Here is a 16,670-nt window from a genome sequence, read left to right on the forward strand (position 1 = left end):
AGGTCAGGTGGCCGACCACCCTTCCCCTAGCGGTCAGGCTGACCCAAAAGCAAACTTTGCTGATACAAAAGTGAACTTAAAATAATGACCACCCTCCTCTCGGTGGTCAGAGTGACCCAGAACTTAAGATAACATACTTTGTATGCAATTTTATATGTGAGCCAATCAAAAAGAGCACTGTAAAACTGCTTGCCTTTCATTATAAAAATCCTGCTAAACATGGACTCGGGGCCTCTTAGCATCACCGGTTACCGAGTGCGCGGAGGACCAGGCTCGAGCTTGCTAATAAATGACTCTTCGTTGATCGTGGTCTCCGGTGGTCTTTGTGGGGCCTCGAGCCACTGGGCACAACACCAGCAGCTCAGGACACTGAGGCAGGAAGATCGCAGTTTCAGGTCAGCCTCCGCAACTTAGTGAGGTTCTAAGGAACAGAGTCTCAAAATTAAAAAAAAAAAAAAAAAAAGAGCTGAGTATGTGGCTCAGTGGTTGAATGCCCTTGGATTCAATCCTGGTTCAAAAGAGAAAAAACAAAAACAAAAACAGAAACAAAAAAAAGTGTGAAATATAAAAGTAAGTAACAAAAAATTTTAAAAAGTTTTAGAAATCATTCAAAAATTTAAAATTGAAATCATACTCAAATAAGAAAATAGGTTGTTCATTAACAAATTGTGTGTTAAATTGGTTTGGAATCAATGTCATCATCTTGTTTTATATACTTCAAAATAATAGAGAAGTCCTAATTTTTAGAGCAGTCATTTCTGCTTACATGATACTACAAGGACACATCAGCTAGAAATGGACAGAAGTATCTGATTTCAGGAGGCACAGACTAAACTGTAGACCACACAGCACCTGATGCTCAGCCTGGTGCTCCTTGGGCACCTAAACACAGCACACCACCAGCAGCCCAAAGGCCTCTTGCCCACAATGGGCTCTGTCCTGTGATTGCTGGAGATCTCTCTGGGTGGTGGGGCGACTGTTTGTTTAGCTATTAGAATGGAGCAGGAATAACAGCTTATCTTATGGTTCTTGCTCCTGCCAGAGCCATGTTGTGCCACATCAGAACTCCTTACTCTTGACTTCCAAGGATCCCCTTTCTGAGCCCAAATCTGGCAAAGTAGCCAGATAATAACTCCAGCTGTACCACATCAAACCTGACTGGCCTGGGATCAATACCCATTTGCCATTTTGTCTGTTTTGTGGTGGTTAGGAAGCTCTCTTTCAATCTTCGTTCCTGTGGGAGAAAAAAAATGAGAACTTTGCAGAGAAACATCTAAAAACCATCTATGAATTAATAAATGTGGGTGCTATGTCAAATGAGTCACCTGAAAATATTTCAGTTCCTTTGCGTGATGGAAGAAAATTGGTGCATAAGCAGGTACCATTCCATGAGCACCAAACAGCATTTTTGAAATTTCTAATGTCATACTTTCCCTGAAAGGCAGATCTTGGGAGAGTCCCCTTACAAGTAAATGTTACTTAATATATTAAAGCCTCTTATACTTAAGGCAACTAAGCTTTGTGGTTAAAAAAGACTTAATATGCTTTTAACATGTTAATATAGGGTAGGAGAAAAATTTTAAATTGTTCATATGGAGAAACTATGATAAAATAGAAGAATAAGAAGATGTGTACAAAATATCTATATCTTTACCAAATAACCCATATAATACTTCTAAATGTTCAATAAATGTTAAATAAGCTTAGATGTTCCAAATTTAATATCATAGATTAAATTACATCTAATTTACTTATTGTATCAGTTAGCTTTTCAGTGCTACGACCAAAATACCCAATAAGAACAATGTACATGAGGGAAAGTTGATTTTGGCTCAAGGTTTCAGAAGTTCATTCTGTGCTTAACCACGTCCATTGCACTAAGCCAAGGTGAGGCAGAACATCATGGCAGAAGGACATGGTCAAGGAGTGCTGCTCTATTTATAGTGGCCAGGAAACAGAAGGAAGGTGGAAGGGCATACCCAGTGAACCACATCTTCCAGCCATGCCTCACCTGCCTGTAGTTACCACCAAGTCCACTCATTCAAAGTATGATGGACTGATTAGGTTACAGTCCACATAATCTGATCATTTTACCTCTGAATATGTCTGTGTTAACACAGGCGCTTCGAGGGAAACCCCTCATATCCAAACCTAACACTAACTTTTTAAAGTTCTAACCTTGAATTTAAATAATGATGCCTATAAATATTATTGAGTCATTAAAATATTAATCAATTATACATGTAAGGTCAAAACTAGACATTAGACCCGTAAAAGGAACCTATTGATGTCACAGAATTGAGCCTGTCTACTTGCTGACTCATTCTTTGTCGCCGCCCACGGCAATTTGCGTGTGGATATTGTTACCACCTGCGGCAACAATTGCGCGGGTATTTATCTGAGGTGGTCTGGAAACTGAGCTACTTCTATTATCTTTCTCTTTAGTGCACTGCTTTTTGCTTGTTTGCTTATTCCCTAGCTCATAGAGGAAGTTTTAGAAGAAGAGAGAGAGAGGAAGAAAAGGCTTTGCTTAGAGAAAGAGAGAGACTTTGCTTATCAGGAAAAGAGACTTGCTACATTTTCAGAGATGCTACTTCTTAGTTCTGCTGCTTCTACTTAAAGGTGCATCCTGCATCCCGCGTCCTTCACTCTGCTATCTAGAGGTGTGGCTTTACTTCTCTGTTCTACAATCTGCAACCTGCGTTCTGCCATCATTCAGAGGTGCTGCTTCTCCATGCTTATCTGTGCTTATCTGGTTATCTGGTTATCCCTCTCTACTAGCTGCTTATCCGGTTATCCGCTCTACTAACTGCTTGTCCTTGGTTCTTCCTATAGGTGTGTGTCTTATATACCTAAGGCAGCCAATCATCTTAGGATTAGCACAATGGAGGCACGCCCCTCGGTACCAATCAAGAAAGAATGAGGAATATCTGTTGACCGATAGCGCAGAGGAGGCATTAACTCATCAGGCAAAAGTAGATCACACCGTGTTAACACTAGTTATGAGCCACCTCTTGGCTCAACGCCAGCCACCATCTTAAGGTTACCCAAACATGTCTTCTGCAATTCTTCACAGGCCATGCTGCTGCCTACAATATTGTACTCAGATCACAGGTTACATGCTGTGCCTATGACTCGCATTTCACCTTTGAGTTCAGAATAAATGGCTTATAAATATGGATGTTAAACAACATCTCATTCTGTGTCTTTAAAGGATCATAATGTGTCTTTAACGAAAGATGTATCTTAAAGAAAAAAATTAAACTGAACAGTACTAAGCTCTCTTTTTAATCAAGAACTGTGACATGTAGACAAAAAAACAGAAGTAGATACTAAGCATTCGGACTCTGATGAGGGATTGAAATTTTGAACACATTGTACTAGTGAAATAAATATTATAACAAATGAAATACTTTTGGAATTTATTTTAATCATGGATTAAAATAAAGATCTTATCTGGCATCATTGTCTTCTGAGGTTATTCTTATAAACCAGTATTTTAGAACTTTTCAAAAATCATGTTATCTTTGTATAAACACAAAATCACAATGGATAGGGGCCTAGCTCAGTGGTAGAGCACATATTTAGAATGCCTAAGTTCCCAGGTTTAATGCTGATTACACACCCAGAGTTACAATGCTAATGAGCCATTGTCCTCTGACTAGGACACATCTGCGGAAAGGCATCTCTGCCAAGAACTCATTCAAGGTAGTGATGGTATAGTTTATTATCTATGTAATACACACAATAAGAAAATTTTGTAGTGCACTATTTTCATTATTTAAAAACTCTTTTTGCCTACAAATGATGATATAATATCTATAAGCATGTCCATATAATACTTCTAAACATTAAAAGCATTATCATTAGAGCATTAGAGCAGTCATATCAGCTTACATGATACTACAAGTACACATCAGCTAGAAATGGACAAAAGTATCTGATTTCAAATACTTTTACTGAAATCATGACATGTCTAACCAGAAGGATCGTACCAAACTCCTCAACCTCACCATTCTTGAAAAATTGTCACTATTAATAAAAAGATTGGGATAAAACATTTCTCTGTAGCTCAACCTACTTATACCACTTCAAAATCAGACTCCTGAAGGGGCATGTACATTTTTCTAGTTGATCATCAAAGGTTTACTTAAATCAACTGTTTGAGACCAAGAGATATCTGGGATAAAAGGATTTATTTAGGTATTACAGATGCTAACCAAAAATCAAAGAACCAGTCTGAAGGCAAATTTCCTAAACTAACAGAAACACAGCAGAAAGCGGTTGGGAAAATGTCCACCAATCTAAGAAGCCAGGGTATTTTATAATTAAAATTTGCTTTAGAAAAAGAAATTATTTACAGTGAATCCACATTAGCTATAGGTAAGGGGCAAGACAACCGAAAGCTGGCAAAGACCTGGGAAGAGAAGATAAGGCATGCATAGAAGTTTTTGCTTATTTTTGTTTGGTTGGTTCTGAAAGCCAGAATGGGACCTTGCCTTGGTAGTTAATCTTCAACATGTAGGAAAGGAAAGAAAAGCAGGGTTTTGTTTTGTTTTCCTTTGCTTCATTGATTTCAGTTGAAACCATCAATTAAATTAACATCCTATTACCCAAACCTTTCTTCTACCCTCTGGCATGTAACTCAATTTAGGGCATCTCAGAAATCCCCTCTTATTGCCTTGTAGGTCGTCTGTCTGCTATGGCTTCTTGGCCAACTACATCAGCCTCAAAGAGCACCTACTGTCAGTCTCACACTGAAACAGCTCTCTAGAAGATCTCTCCCTTCCTTAACAATTCTCCTTTCTTTCTGTCTGTATCTTCATAGGATGCACAATGAGCTCAATAATCGGGTTTTGCATCTTTAGTTCTATGACCTCAGGCAAGTCACATAGCCATTTTCACATCTGGAAAGCAGAGTAAGAAGAAATTAAGCATAATGGGACTTGTGAAGAATGTGGCAGATGATATGGACAATTGAGTCAAACTATTCTTTTAAGAGACAAAAAAAGGAGTAGCCAAATTTACACACTGAAAGACTAAATCCCAATTTAGTAAGATTCATTACACATATTTTTGTTTGTGTTTTTAAAAGAAAAAAAATCTTCTTTTGCAGAAACTAACCCTTAACATGCAGCTGGAGAAGAAAGAACCTTGACATTAAACATGACTGTGGTCTAAGTCAGAAATATTGTGCAATTTTTAAACAAAATCTCAGACATGATCTACACATACAAGAAAGAAATAGATGATGATTTCAGTTCTATTGATGACAAAATATTAGACAACCAATGCATTCTTAATGTGGGTGGAATTTGAGAAAGGTAGGTAGTGGTGAATCTCAACCATCCACATATCCATAAGAACAGAACATTAACCCAATAAAGAGTTCCATTACAGATGGGAGACTAAAATCCCAGAATAAAAATCATTACCAAAAGAATGGGGAAAAAGATCTGGAAATTTTTACAACTTTGCCATGTTCACAATTTTTGTCATCCCTTCTCTTTTAAGGCAGGTATAAGCAATAAAATATTTGAAACAGGAAATGATTTATATAATTGTTTTAGAAAAGCAATAAATGAATGAAGTTATCAGAAAGCTTCCAACTTCTTCACTTTCTTTGGCTGGAGAAGACAGGCAAGAAAACAATAGGAGGGGGTGTTCTCTTTAGTTAGGAAAAGAAAACAGTCCAGCGCCTCCACCTAGTATTGAGAATATAGAGGACAGACTGGAGACATCCTGGGACTAAGGAAGAGTTTCAAGTCCAAGAATAAGCCCACTTGGTTACATTCTATGCTAAAGGAAGGAAAGATATTTTAATAATAATCTTTTCCAGACTATAGTATGAAAAATGAAAAGTAAAGAAGGGCAGGAAGAGAAGGGAAAAGGCAGCAACGGGGACAGGGACTGAGGCGTCCCCACTGGTTCTGCTCTGCATGTGATTCTCTGTAGGGTTCTCTTCAAAGCGACTTTGACTTCCTTGTTCCTGAGGCTATAAATGAGGAGGTTTAGCAAGGGAACTTCAAAAGTGTGGAACACTGAGAAATATTTCCCCTGGCCCACAAACCCGGGTTTGATGTAAGTGAGCAGCGCAGACCCATAGAACAGACCCACAGTTACTATGTGAGAACCACAGGTGCTCATGGCCTTGGATGAACCCTTAGCTGAGGTCATGTGAATGACATTATAAAGAACCAAAGCATAGGAGATGAATATAATGACACCTGTCCCCACAACAACAGAACTCACAAGCTCATTGACGTAGGTGCCACTGCAGGACAGTTGCAGCAGGGGAAGGATGTCACACATGTAGTGGTTGATGAGGTTGGAATCACAAAAGCTGAGCCTCATCATGCACCCTGTGTGGACCATGGCACCAGCAAACCCCAAGTAAGAGCCCAACATCAGCAGAGAACAGACCCTAGGGGACATGATGACCCTGTACAGCAGGGGCTGACAGATGGTCACATAGCGATCATAAGCCATGGCTCTCAGCACATAGCACTCTGAGCTCACAAAAAAGCAGAAGAAAAATAGTTGATCCATTCAACCTCTGAAGGAGATGATGTTTCCCTCTAAACGAAGCTCATCAGCATTTTAGGAGTAAAGACAAATGAATAACAAAATCAATGAAGGACAGATTAAAGAGAAAAAAAGTATGTGGGTGTGTGAAGGTGCAAATTCAGGACAAATAGATTGATCAATCTTAAGTTTCCCACTACAGTAACTATGTAGTTCACCAAGAACAGGAGACACAGGGCAGTTGCAGTCCAGTTTGGTCTGTTAATCCCATAAGAATAAACTGTCATGGAAGAGTCATTTTTCATAATATTGGCTTCAGGGCTGGGATCTGTAGGAAGAAGGATGGAAAGTAACGTTAACAATAAGTCCTCACTATTTAACAGCAGAAGGAGACTGGAGCTACTGGTTTCCAAGCTCACTGCTGTCTGAAGACACATAGCAAGACTCCAAAAAGAAAAATTCCCATGTTGATCTTTGAGGAATCCCCATTTCCCTCCTGCTTCTTGCACCCTCAAAGTGTGTCTCTACTCAAGGAGAATGCTGGTTAACCTCCCTATGTCTCTGAACAGCAATTCCTCCCTTCTCCTTATCATCACTAATCAGCTGAAAAGAGCAGTAAATAAGTGGTATTCTCCAGACCCATGATTTACATAGCTTTGGCTTTGAAGGAAAACTATCAAGAAACGGATGATTCATGGCTCACCTTCTTTCCCTGAAGGTCTTGCTGCTGTTGGATCTTAAATTCCCTTCTTTCCCACTGTCCTAAAACGTCTGATAATGAAGGAGATAATAGCCATCAGTGCAAATCTGTCTCTGAAATTCTAGAAGAGTAAGTCTGTAGAGTATTCCATGATTTCTACTTGAGAATTTCCCCAGAAGTTTCTCTTCACTTCAAAAAAAAAAAAAAAAAAAACTTTATATAGTCTCCAAAACATCATTTCAACATAGTCTCTCTTGATTTCAGAGTTTTACTCATTTATTTCATCCAATGACTTTTTTGTCATTAGTTTGGTCAGGAAGTCACCATGAATACAAACTGAAAGATACTGAAGTACAGTGGCACTGTGTGGGAGTGGTTCCCTGTCTCCTTCTGGAATTTTCCCCCTAAGAGGATGTCTCCCTAACTCCACCCTTTTCTGTCCATCACAGAAGAAGCTCCTCCCAGTCCTCACCCCCTTTACCTGTAAGTTATAAATAAAGGAGAGTTGTGCGACTCCATGTTGTTGTAAGAGGCCAGGGTTGGTATGGCCAGACCCGTCATGCCCCCTCTCGTATGAGAAAAGTATTGGCTCTTGTGTGTTTATTAAGCAGATAAGTTTTTTGGGTAATAGATATAAAAACTGCCAATATCCTTCTCTGGAAGTTAACCCTTTCCTCCTCCATGTGGAATCTGGCAGAGAGAACCTCCACACTGGTCTTTTCTCCATATCCTTGTATGTATGTATGTATTTGATAACTGTATACTTCAATGCTGCCTTAAATTTATAGTAAAGTTACAGTTATAAAAACTGTATGACTAAACACACATATATATGTGTGTGTGTATATATATGTACATAAAAGAATATATATACATATATATACACATATAAATGAATCTTAAATGCAATGAACTGATTAACTCCCTGCACAATTCTCCTGACTCACTTTCAGTGACATTGAAACATATGATCAAGTTTGCACAGACGCAAACAATGACAGCTATGTCAGAATTGCCAGCAAATCAGTAAAAGTGAGTGTCATTGGGTATAAGGTACAATACTGATTTCAGGGAAGTTATGTGAAAAGATAAGTGCTTCTTTAGAGTCACTTCAGTATAATGTTCAGAACACTAAGCACTTTGTAAAGATGTATCGTTTTATTTAGTCTCTACCACAGCACTTTTAATATTAGCTATGCAGAAACCAAAACTGAGAGAACATAGAACACACAACACTTGCAGAATCTGGAACCCAGAACAGATCATGTAGTACCCGTTCCAGTGTTCTTTCCATGTTGGGCCATGTGTGCTGGAAGTGTGAACGCACAAGATCAGGGGGACTTCACCTTCTATTCTGGTTTCAGTTCTGTAGCTTCTGATGCATCTTCAGGTATGTGTAGAAAATTATCAGACGAAACATCCTCTCTCGCAGGCCATGACAGTTTGGTGTATCGTTTCATGGATTTCACTACAAATCACTCTCAGAACCATTAAATTATTTTCAGGTTGGTTATAAAATGAATATAGACAGGCCCTCTAAATAGAGGAGAAAGAAGAAAGCTAAATCTTTTGTGTGGCTAGTATCACATGGGTTTTTATTGTGCTTTAAAAATACCTACTCTTCCCTTACAAGATTGTAGCTCTTCAACCTCCTCTCCTAATTCTTTTCCCACATAATACATATATCTGCAATGTTTACCCCTCTCCCACTACACCACTGACATACCAACCTCTTTTATTTTTTTTTACTTTCTTTTTTCCCTTTGATTTTTATTTTTTTTTAATTATTTATTTGTTTATTTTTTACAGACTGCATTTTGATTCACTGTGCACAAATGGGGTACTCAGAAGTCACCGCCTCTTAGATTTTGTATCAACTGTTCTCTCTCCTTGGAATGTTCATGTGACTGTCTTCCTCTTGTCCTGAGATCTCAGATCACAAGCTACTTCCTTAGAAGAACCTGTACTGACCCCAACCATTAAAGTAAAAACACAGTTATTCTCTTTATTATCATCTTAATTATCACCTTAATTTCTATAGTTTTTTATATTATGTATACATGCACTTTCTATTGTCTTCATTATATTTTTCTTATTTATAACAGTCTTGATAATTTGATGTCTAAAATAGAATAGATGTGCAATTTACATTTGGCATTTATTAAATAAACTACAGTTATATCATGTAAAATGTTGACACAAAAGAGAGTTAAATATTAACGGGAAAGAGCTCACTGCTAATGAATTAATTTGACCCAGCTATTCCACTTCTCAGTTTATACCCAAAGGACTTAAAATCCACATATTACAGTCATGCAGCCACATTAATGTTTACAGCACCTCAATTCACAATAAATAAACTATAGAACCAACCCAGGTGCTCTTCAACAGATGTATGGATTTTTAAAAAGGTACTATATATACACAATGGAATATTACTCAATCTTAAAGAAGAATGAAAATATGGCACTTGCCAGTAAATGGATAGAGTTAAGCAAAATTATCCAATGCCAAAAATGCAAAAGTTGAATGTTTTCTCTGATATGAGGATGCTAATTCACAATTAGGTGGGGACCACAGCTAGGGATTACAAAAGAGATTGTAAAATGTATTTGAGGAAAGGACAAAAATTTCTCAATGATAATGTTGTCAAAATCTCTATCCTTGTCTCCAATGCCAATCCAATAATGAGGACATGGATTTGAGAAAAAGGAAAAAATGGTTTAATGCTTTGTTAGCAAAGGAGAAACATAGGGGACTCCTGTCCCAAAGGCTGTGATTCTGCCCATCAGGAGGAACAGGGTTTCTGAAGAGGTGATTCAGAGAAAATGAGATTAGGGAGGAGACATAAGGAAGGAGAAGATCAGGGAGGAGAAGTCTAGGGAAAGAAGATCAGGGAAAAGGTTGGGGAAAAGAAAAAGCCATGTAAGTTTCAAAGTGACAAGCGATATAGTCAAAGCATCAAGTAAACTCCTGTTACAGTAAGATCCAGAAGCGTGCTAGTCAAAATCTCACAATGTTATCATTTGAGAGAATAACTGTGTACTTATTGCAGAAGGGCAGAGAGTAACTGTGTACTTATTTGAGAAGGTCAGAGAATACCTATTTTAATAGATTATCCATATGGACTCTACTTCGGAGGTGGCATGTGAGCTGAGATCTCAGTGACAAGAGCCACAGGGACATTCCAGGCAGAGGAAATAGAGAGTACAAAATCTGAGAGGCAGTGACATCTGAGTATAAGGAACAGAAAGGAGGTTGGGTGTCAGTGTGTAGTGGGAAAGGAGGCAGCATTAGGAGATGCATTTATTATGTAGGAAGAGAATTAGGGAAGGAGGTTGACACATTAGGATCTCGTAAGGGAAAAGAGTGAGTGCACAACAAAAATCTGTGTGATATTAACACACAAAAGATTTGACATTCTTCCTCCTCCTCTATTTAGAAACCCTATGTTCATTTTATACCCACCCTGGAAATAGAGTAACAATTCCATGAGTGATTTGTTGTGAAATCTATGAAGCAAATCTAATTGATAGACATTTGCTGTAAACTTCTTCCCAGTGAAGAAACAGCATGTCCTCCTACACACATGGAGTCCTGTCGTGGGCTCCATGAGGTAGAACCCAGTGGAGGGCCCTTTATCCTAGCTGCTCTAATTGGTTATTTAGGAACAAGGATCGCAAGAAAATCTTTGACTTCCCTTTACCTAACTCCCTTCAGACTAAAGCAAGAAGAGAAAAAAAGTGAGAAAAGACCCCCCAAATTAGTCCGTTAATTGTGGAAACAAAGGAATCTCTAAAACAAACGTCACTTCATCACTCAAAAGAGGGTTATTAAGTCAATGAATAAATGACTGACTTGTAAGTGCACAAAAGTCAAATATCTCCATGACACAGTTTTGCAAGAATTCCACAGGTGTCCAAGTCAGATGTCATAATCTTGCCATTTCTGGATTTATTATCATGAAATATTTTTCTACTTAAAACTTTATGGTTTCTGAAAATAACCTAGAGAATGAAAGACTGACTTACTCTTCTCTCAGAAAGAACGAAGAAACTGACCCTTCTCTTCCTTATGGTGCCTTAGCCAATAAACTGATTTGTATAGTTAGCAATCATCTCTATTATTATATCATTTGCATTTTATTTTGATTTCCTATTATTCTCTCCATGCTTCATATATCATTTACCCTGATTAAGATCTTGCATCTAGGGTTGGGGTTGTGGCTCAGTGGTAGAGCACTTGCCTGGCAAGTGTGAGGCACTGGGTTCCAGCCTCAGCACCACATAAAATAAATAAATAAATAAAATAACGGTATTGTGTGCATCTACAACTAAAAATATAATTTAAAAAAAAAAAAGGATCTTGCTTCTATAACAAACAGTTTCTCTTTAGGAGAGCACCCTTTTCTTCAAAGTCTTTCTCAGTGCAATGTGGACATCCTTGTTCCTCAAACTGTAGATGAAAGGGTTCATCATCGGTCCCACAATGGTATAAAAAACTGTGGATACTTTGTCTTGATCCAGAGACCCAGTAGGAGAAGGTGTAAGGTACATGAAAGCTGATGCTCCAAAGAAAATAGAAACAACAATTATGTGAGAGCTGCAGGTACTGAATGCTTTGGACCTGCCCTCTGTGGAACGGATGCTGGAAATGTTAGACAGAATCAAGGTGTAAGAAATGAAGATGATAAGGCTAGGCCCTATAACATTGACACCTACCACAAGGAAAACCACCAGCTCATTGATGGAGGTGCTTGTGCAGGAGAGCTTCAGGAGAGGAGGTATGTCACACATGTAGTGATGGATGACGTTTCCATCACAGAAGCTGAGTCTCAGCATGCATCCAGTGTGGGCCATGGCACCCACAAGCCCCATTGCATACACACTCACCATCAGCAAGAGGCAGACCTGATGGGACATGGTGATCCTATAAAGCAGAGGCTTACAGATGGCCACATACCGATCATAAGCCATTGATGTCAAAATACAGCACTCATCAATAACAAAAAAAGCAAAGAAAAAGAGCTGAGTCATACACTCTGCATAAGAGATGATGTTCTGTTCTATAAAGCTCATCAGCATTCGGGGGATTATGACAGAGGAGTAGCAGAGATCAATGAAGGAAAGGTTGAAGAGGAAGTAGTACATGGGAGTGTGCAGGTGAGGATTCAGAATAATCAGAACAATCAAGCCCAGGTTCCCCACCACAGAGACCACATAGATGGCTAAGAAGAGGAGGAAGAGAGGCAGCTGGAGCTCTGGCTGTTGTGTTAAACCCAGCAGGATAAACTGGGTCACTGAAGAGCCATTGCCTGAGACCATTCCTCCCTGGGACCTGTCTGAGAGAAAAGGAGAAATAGTAACATTAAAATGAAAATCCAGCTAGCTCTCTTCACCCAACCCCAGTATAATGAGATGGAAATCTAGAATAGGGAGATCAATTAATCCCTTCCTTCATCCTTCTCTGTGTTTTCTCCATTTCATAAGTTTTAGGGAATATATAAAGTTTTTTTTTTTTTTTTTAAAGGCAATTTCTGAGGGGATAAAGTTCAGGAAGGTAATGTCTACCTCTGGCTCTGCAGCATCTCAATTAAACTTCCTTCACAATCCACCTCTCACCTCTTCCTCAAGTTGAATAGTGTTCTCAGCAGAGAGGAGATGAGGCTTTTCAAGTACTCACCAGCTACCCCAAATGAGGTCTAGAAGAATAGCAGGATAGGTACAATCCAGCTCTCAACCCTCTGCATCAGGACTTCAGGAGAGGGTTTTAGTCTTATGAATGGCAGGTAGCTCTAATGAATTTACAGCCCAGAAAATACATTCTTTGTTTTTGGTGGTATTGCTTTTGTTTGTTATAGACTATAGACAGAGAGAACCAAAGTATAGCCCTCCATACTCCAGACTCTGAGAAGCCCTAAGGTACAGATCATGATTTCTGATGGTCGCTTTACCCAATGTCTTCTTTATCCTATGAGATGGTAAATAGCATCTACTAATGCCAAAAAAAAAAAAAAAAAAAAAAAAAAATCCCACAGGGTTTTTATGAGTTTGTAAATCCTAGGGACCTGATTAAAAATCACAATACCTATGTTTCCCCAGTGTTTTCTCTAGAGATTAGTCTTTACAACTAAAAGAAATTATCTACCAAAACAGTAACATATTGGAAGTACACCATTTTGCATACATGTTGATTCTCCAACAAATGGGGCACATCCCCAAAAAAGAAACTCAAGAAAGCCTGTCCCTTATCCAAGTGGATTCTTCCTTTCACCTATCACTAAATAGCATATATTTTTTTACTTGTGGTGTCTTCCACCAATATATACACCCATATATGTTTGAGTCTAAGCTCCAAAATGGCAGGGATTTTGTCTACTTACTTCAGTGCTCTTTCTGTTGCACATAGAGCAATACCTGGCACATCAGTAAATGCTCTCTAAGCACATGTAGAATGAAAGAAAGAATTAATGAAGTTCTGTTTATTATTCTTGGAACTCATACCGGATACCACACAGATATTTTGCCCCACTGGCAAAGCCTCACACAGTGCCATTGCTTTTATTTGTAGATAAGAAGGCAGAACAGGAAAAATATCAGTACGATGTTTACATAAAGGACCCACAAAAGTTATCTAGCAGCACTCCAGATCCAAGTTACTGAGTTTAGAAAAAGACTGCAGACTCCCCCCTCCCTAAGTGTCACCCTGAGGACTTGTACAGTCTCTCTGTGAGCTCCCAAGGTCTCTCCTACAGGACTGCAGCATAAACTCAGATCAGAAAAAGGGTCAGTGTAGTGTAGGAGGTTCTCAGGTACCTAAATAAAGGATTATTCCCTGTGGGAGGTCATTGGGAACCATTTAAGGTTTTTATTTATTTTTTGGCAGAGGTCAGAAATAACCACAGTGCTGATTTTATGAGACTAATGTGGTGGCATTTGTAGGAATGACTAGCATTAGAGAAATGAAGGTGAGCTAAACTGCAGAGGTAATTATAGCAGTCAATGAATGACTCACAAAAAAGAAGAGAAGAAAAGAAAGGAGAAGGAGGAGGAGGAGAAGAAAAGGAGGAGGAAGAAGAGGGGGAGGACGACAGGGAAGGAGGAGAAGGAGGAAGAGGGAAAGGAGGAGGAAGAGAAGAAAAAAACAAGGAAGAAGAGGAGGAGAACAACACTTGTGGTGTTGCATGCCTATAATCCCAATGACTCAGAAGGTTGAGGCAGTTCTCAAATTCAATTTAGGAGATCCTGTTTCAAAATAAATAATAAAGTTGGGCAGGGGATATGGCTCAGTGGTAGATTACCCCCGAGTTCAATTCCCAGCACCAAGAAAGCAAATATGAAAACAAAAAACATCATGCAAACCTTTCTGAATTTTGAGTACTATTGTAACTAATTCCAAGAAACAAACAGGAGACATTGCAAGGGAAGATTCAGCAGGAATTCTCACAAAGAAGATGGAAATGGACAACAAAATTTCCCAAGATATTGACCTAGGTGTTTGGGTAAATTATAGTGTTAAAACAGAGAGAACTCAGAAAGAGAGAAAATATTGCTGTAATTACACATTCCATTTTGAGCAACTGGCAATCGAGAACGAGTATGAAGGAGGAGATAAATGAATAAGGTTAATTGAAGCTCAGGAGAAAGATTAGAATATGAAAAAAATGTTTGGGGGTCATCTCCAATTATATTGAAGCCATGGCTTTAATGACAGAAAGTAAACTACGAAACAGCAAAAGGCATGAAAAATAATTGGAAATCCCCCAAGTATTTTACATTTAAGATTACACTTAATATTTTACTCAAAATAATAGAAAACCCATTTTTTATTGCTAAAAAATGAATCCCAGTTATTACTCTCAGACTACCCAAAATTAATAAGGGAACAAAAATTCCTTGGGGCAAACTTGAAAGTATCCCACATGACAGACATTCCTTCTGTAACAACTTAGAAGAGGACCCTGGTGATTCATTAAAATGTGAATTTTCTCTGGAAATGCTAAGAATTCTTATTTAGGTGATGTAAGAACATGAAATGCTCCAAGTTTAGAAAATCACATTGTGAGAAGAGTTTTAGGTCAGACTGTAATTAGGGTTTAGAATGAAGGTCACCTTTACTACCTCCAGTATATCTATGGACAAACATTGAATGAATGAACAAATATTTAGGATCAGTTTTACATATTTTTCAAGTATTTCAAAATAACTAAAGATCTCTAATTAGTAGAAGGCTTGGAAATATTTACCATAAAAATACTGCAACTCTGTCAGATGCTGCTAAACCTCTGTCAGCTAGAAATGGGCAGAAGTTAAGTGCCCTTTAGATATGGAAGTTGGGGCTTCTGCCTAGAGAAGATTTTGCCTCCAGCCACCATGCAGGGCGGCTCCTGAGTAGCACTGTGCTCTTGGCACCTGAATCATAAATTCCAACAGCAACCCAAAAGGCCTCTTGCCATCTGTGGGCTCTGTCCCCTCTGCCTATGACTGCTGTAGCACCTCTTTGGCTATGAGAAAGGAGCAAGGATGCATCTTTGGGAGACTCGAGACCTGTCTGGGTATGGAGCATTTAGAGACCAAAGACATTGCCCAATAAACCTGAAGGATGTGTTGTAGAATATCCCAGTGTGGGAAAAGAAGCCGCCATCTCTCCAGGTGACCTGTGGTGAACAAAGGAAGGAACCATCTTGAGGCTGTAGCTTGTGGGTTGGCAACTGAGGAAGCTAATTCCTGGCAAACCCGAGTTTGGCCCAAAATACAGGCCCAGTAAACACACACTGCACAACATACAGTGTGCTTAAGTGACAAGAAGAAAATTAAAAATGGAGAGAGGACAACTGGTCTTGGAAACCCAACTGGTGATACCTTTCCCTCTTCAATTCAACTACTTGAAGGACTTATCTGGTCTTGAACTTGGAAGTGTGGAGGTGGGACAAATTGTTTGGAGACCGAATCTGACACCAGGGAACTTGGGGTCTGCAGGTGACATAGGGAACTAAGAATGTTCCCCCACCACATGAGTGAAATCCAGAGAAGCCCTGGGGTAAAGTATTCTCTCATGGACCAGCAAGTACTGGGCATTGGAGGTGCGCTGATTTAAAATCTCCAGACCAATTAGCATTCAGTGAAGAGCCTGGAGCCTGCCTAATCCTAAACCCTGCCTCCAAGAATTCTGCCTATGGGATTACCTCTCTCACTGCAGCAATCCAGAAGGGAGCATCACACTTCAGAAGACCCCATGTAAACCTGTTCAGAAGAGAAGCTGAGAATATTTTGAATTCCAATGGAGAGAATGTATGCAGTTAAACAGATCCGCAAAGTAAAGAATGATGTAAGAAAGCAAATACAGGTAGCAAAATGTCATGTCAATAAAGAGACAGAGATTCTGAAAAAAAAAAAGAAAAGCAGAAATCCTTGAAATAAAGGAAGCAATAAACCAAATTAAACAC

At 38.9% G+C, this 16,670-nt stretch overlaps 1 protein-coding gene and 1 pseudogene across 1 annotated transcript; both read right to left on the minus strand.

The window, feature by feature from the left end:
* Positions 1-248: 248 nt before the first annotated feature.
* On the minus strand, positions 249-6,652 carry LOC124959696 (olfactory receptor 143-like; annotated as a pseudogene).
* A 4,964-nt stretch (positions 6,653-11,616) lies between these two features.
* Positions 11,617-13,793, minus strand: LOC124958624 (olfactory receptor 147-like). The gene is made up of 2 exons (XM_047516881.1): positions 13,784-13,793; positions 11,617-12,551 (listed from the first exon to the last, which is right to left on the minus strand). The coding sequence occupies exon 2, from the start codon at positions 12,547-12,549 to the stop codon at positions 11,617-11,619; it is 933 nt and encodes a 310-aa protein (XP_047372837.1). The 5' UTR covers positions 12,550-12,551; positions 13,784-13,793.
* Between the last annotated feature and the right edge of the window lie 2,877 nt (positions 13,794-16,670).

This window comes from Sciurus carolinensis, chromosome 11 (genome assembly GCF_902686445.1).
Source record: "Sciurus carolinensis chromosome 11, mSciCar1.2, whole genome shotgun sequence".
NCBI classification, from domain to species: domain Eukaryota; kingdom Metazoa; phylum Chordata; class Mammalia; order Rodentia; family Sciuridae; genus Sciurus; species Sciurus carolinensis.

What these genes read in the sequence shown, in the direction of transcription:
- LOC124958624 (XM_047516881.1), bottom strand. Translation starts at nt 12,549, where the DNA reads ATGGTCTCAGGCAATGGCTCTTCAGTGACCCAGTTTATCCTGCTGGGT.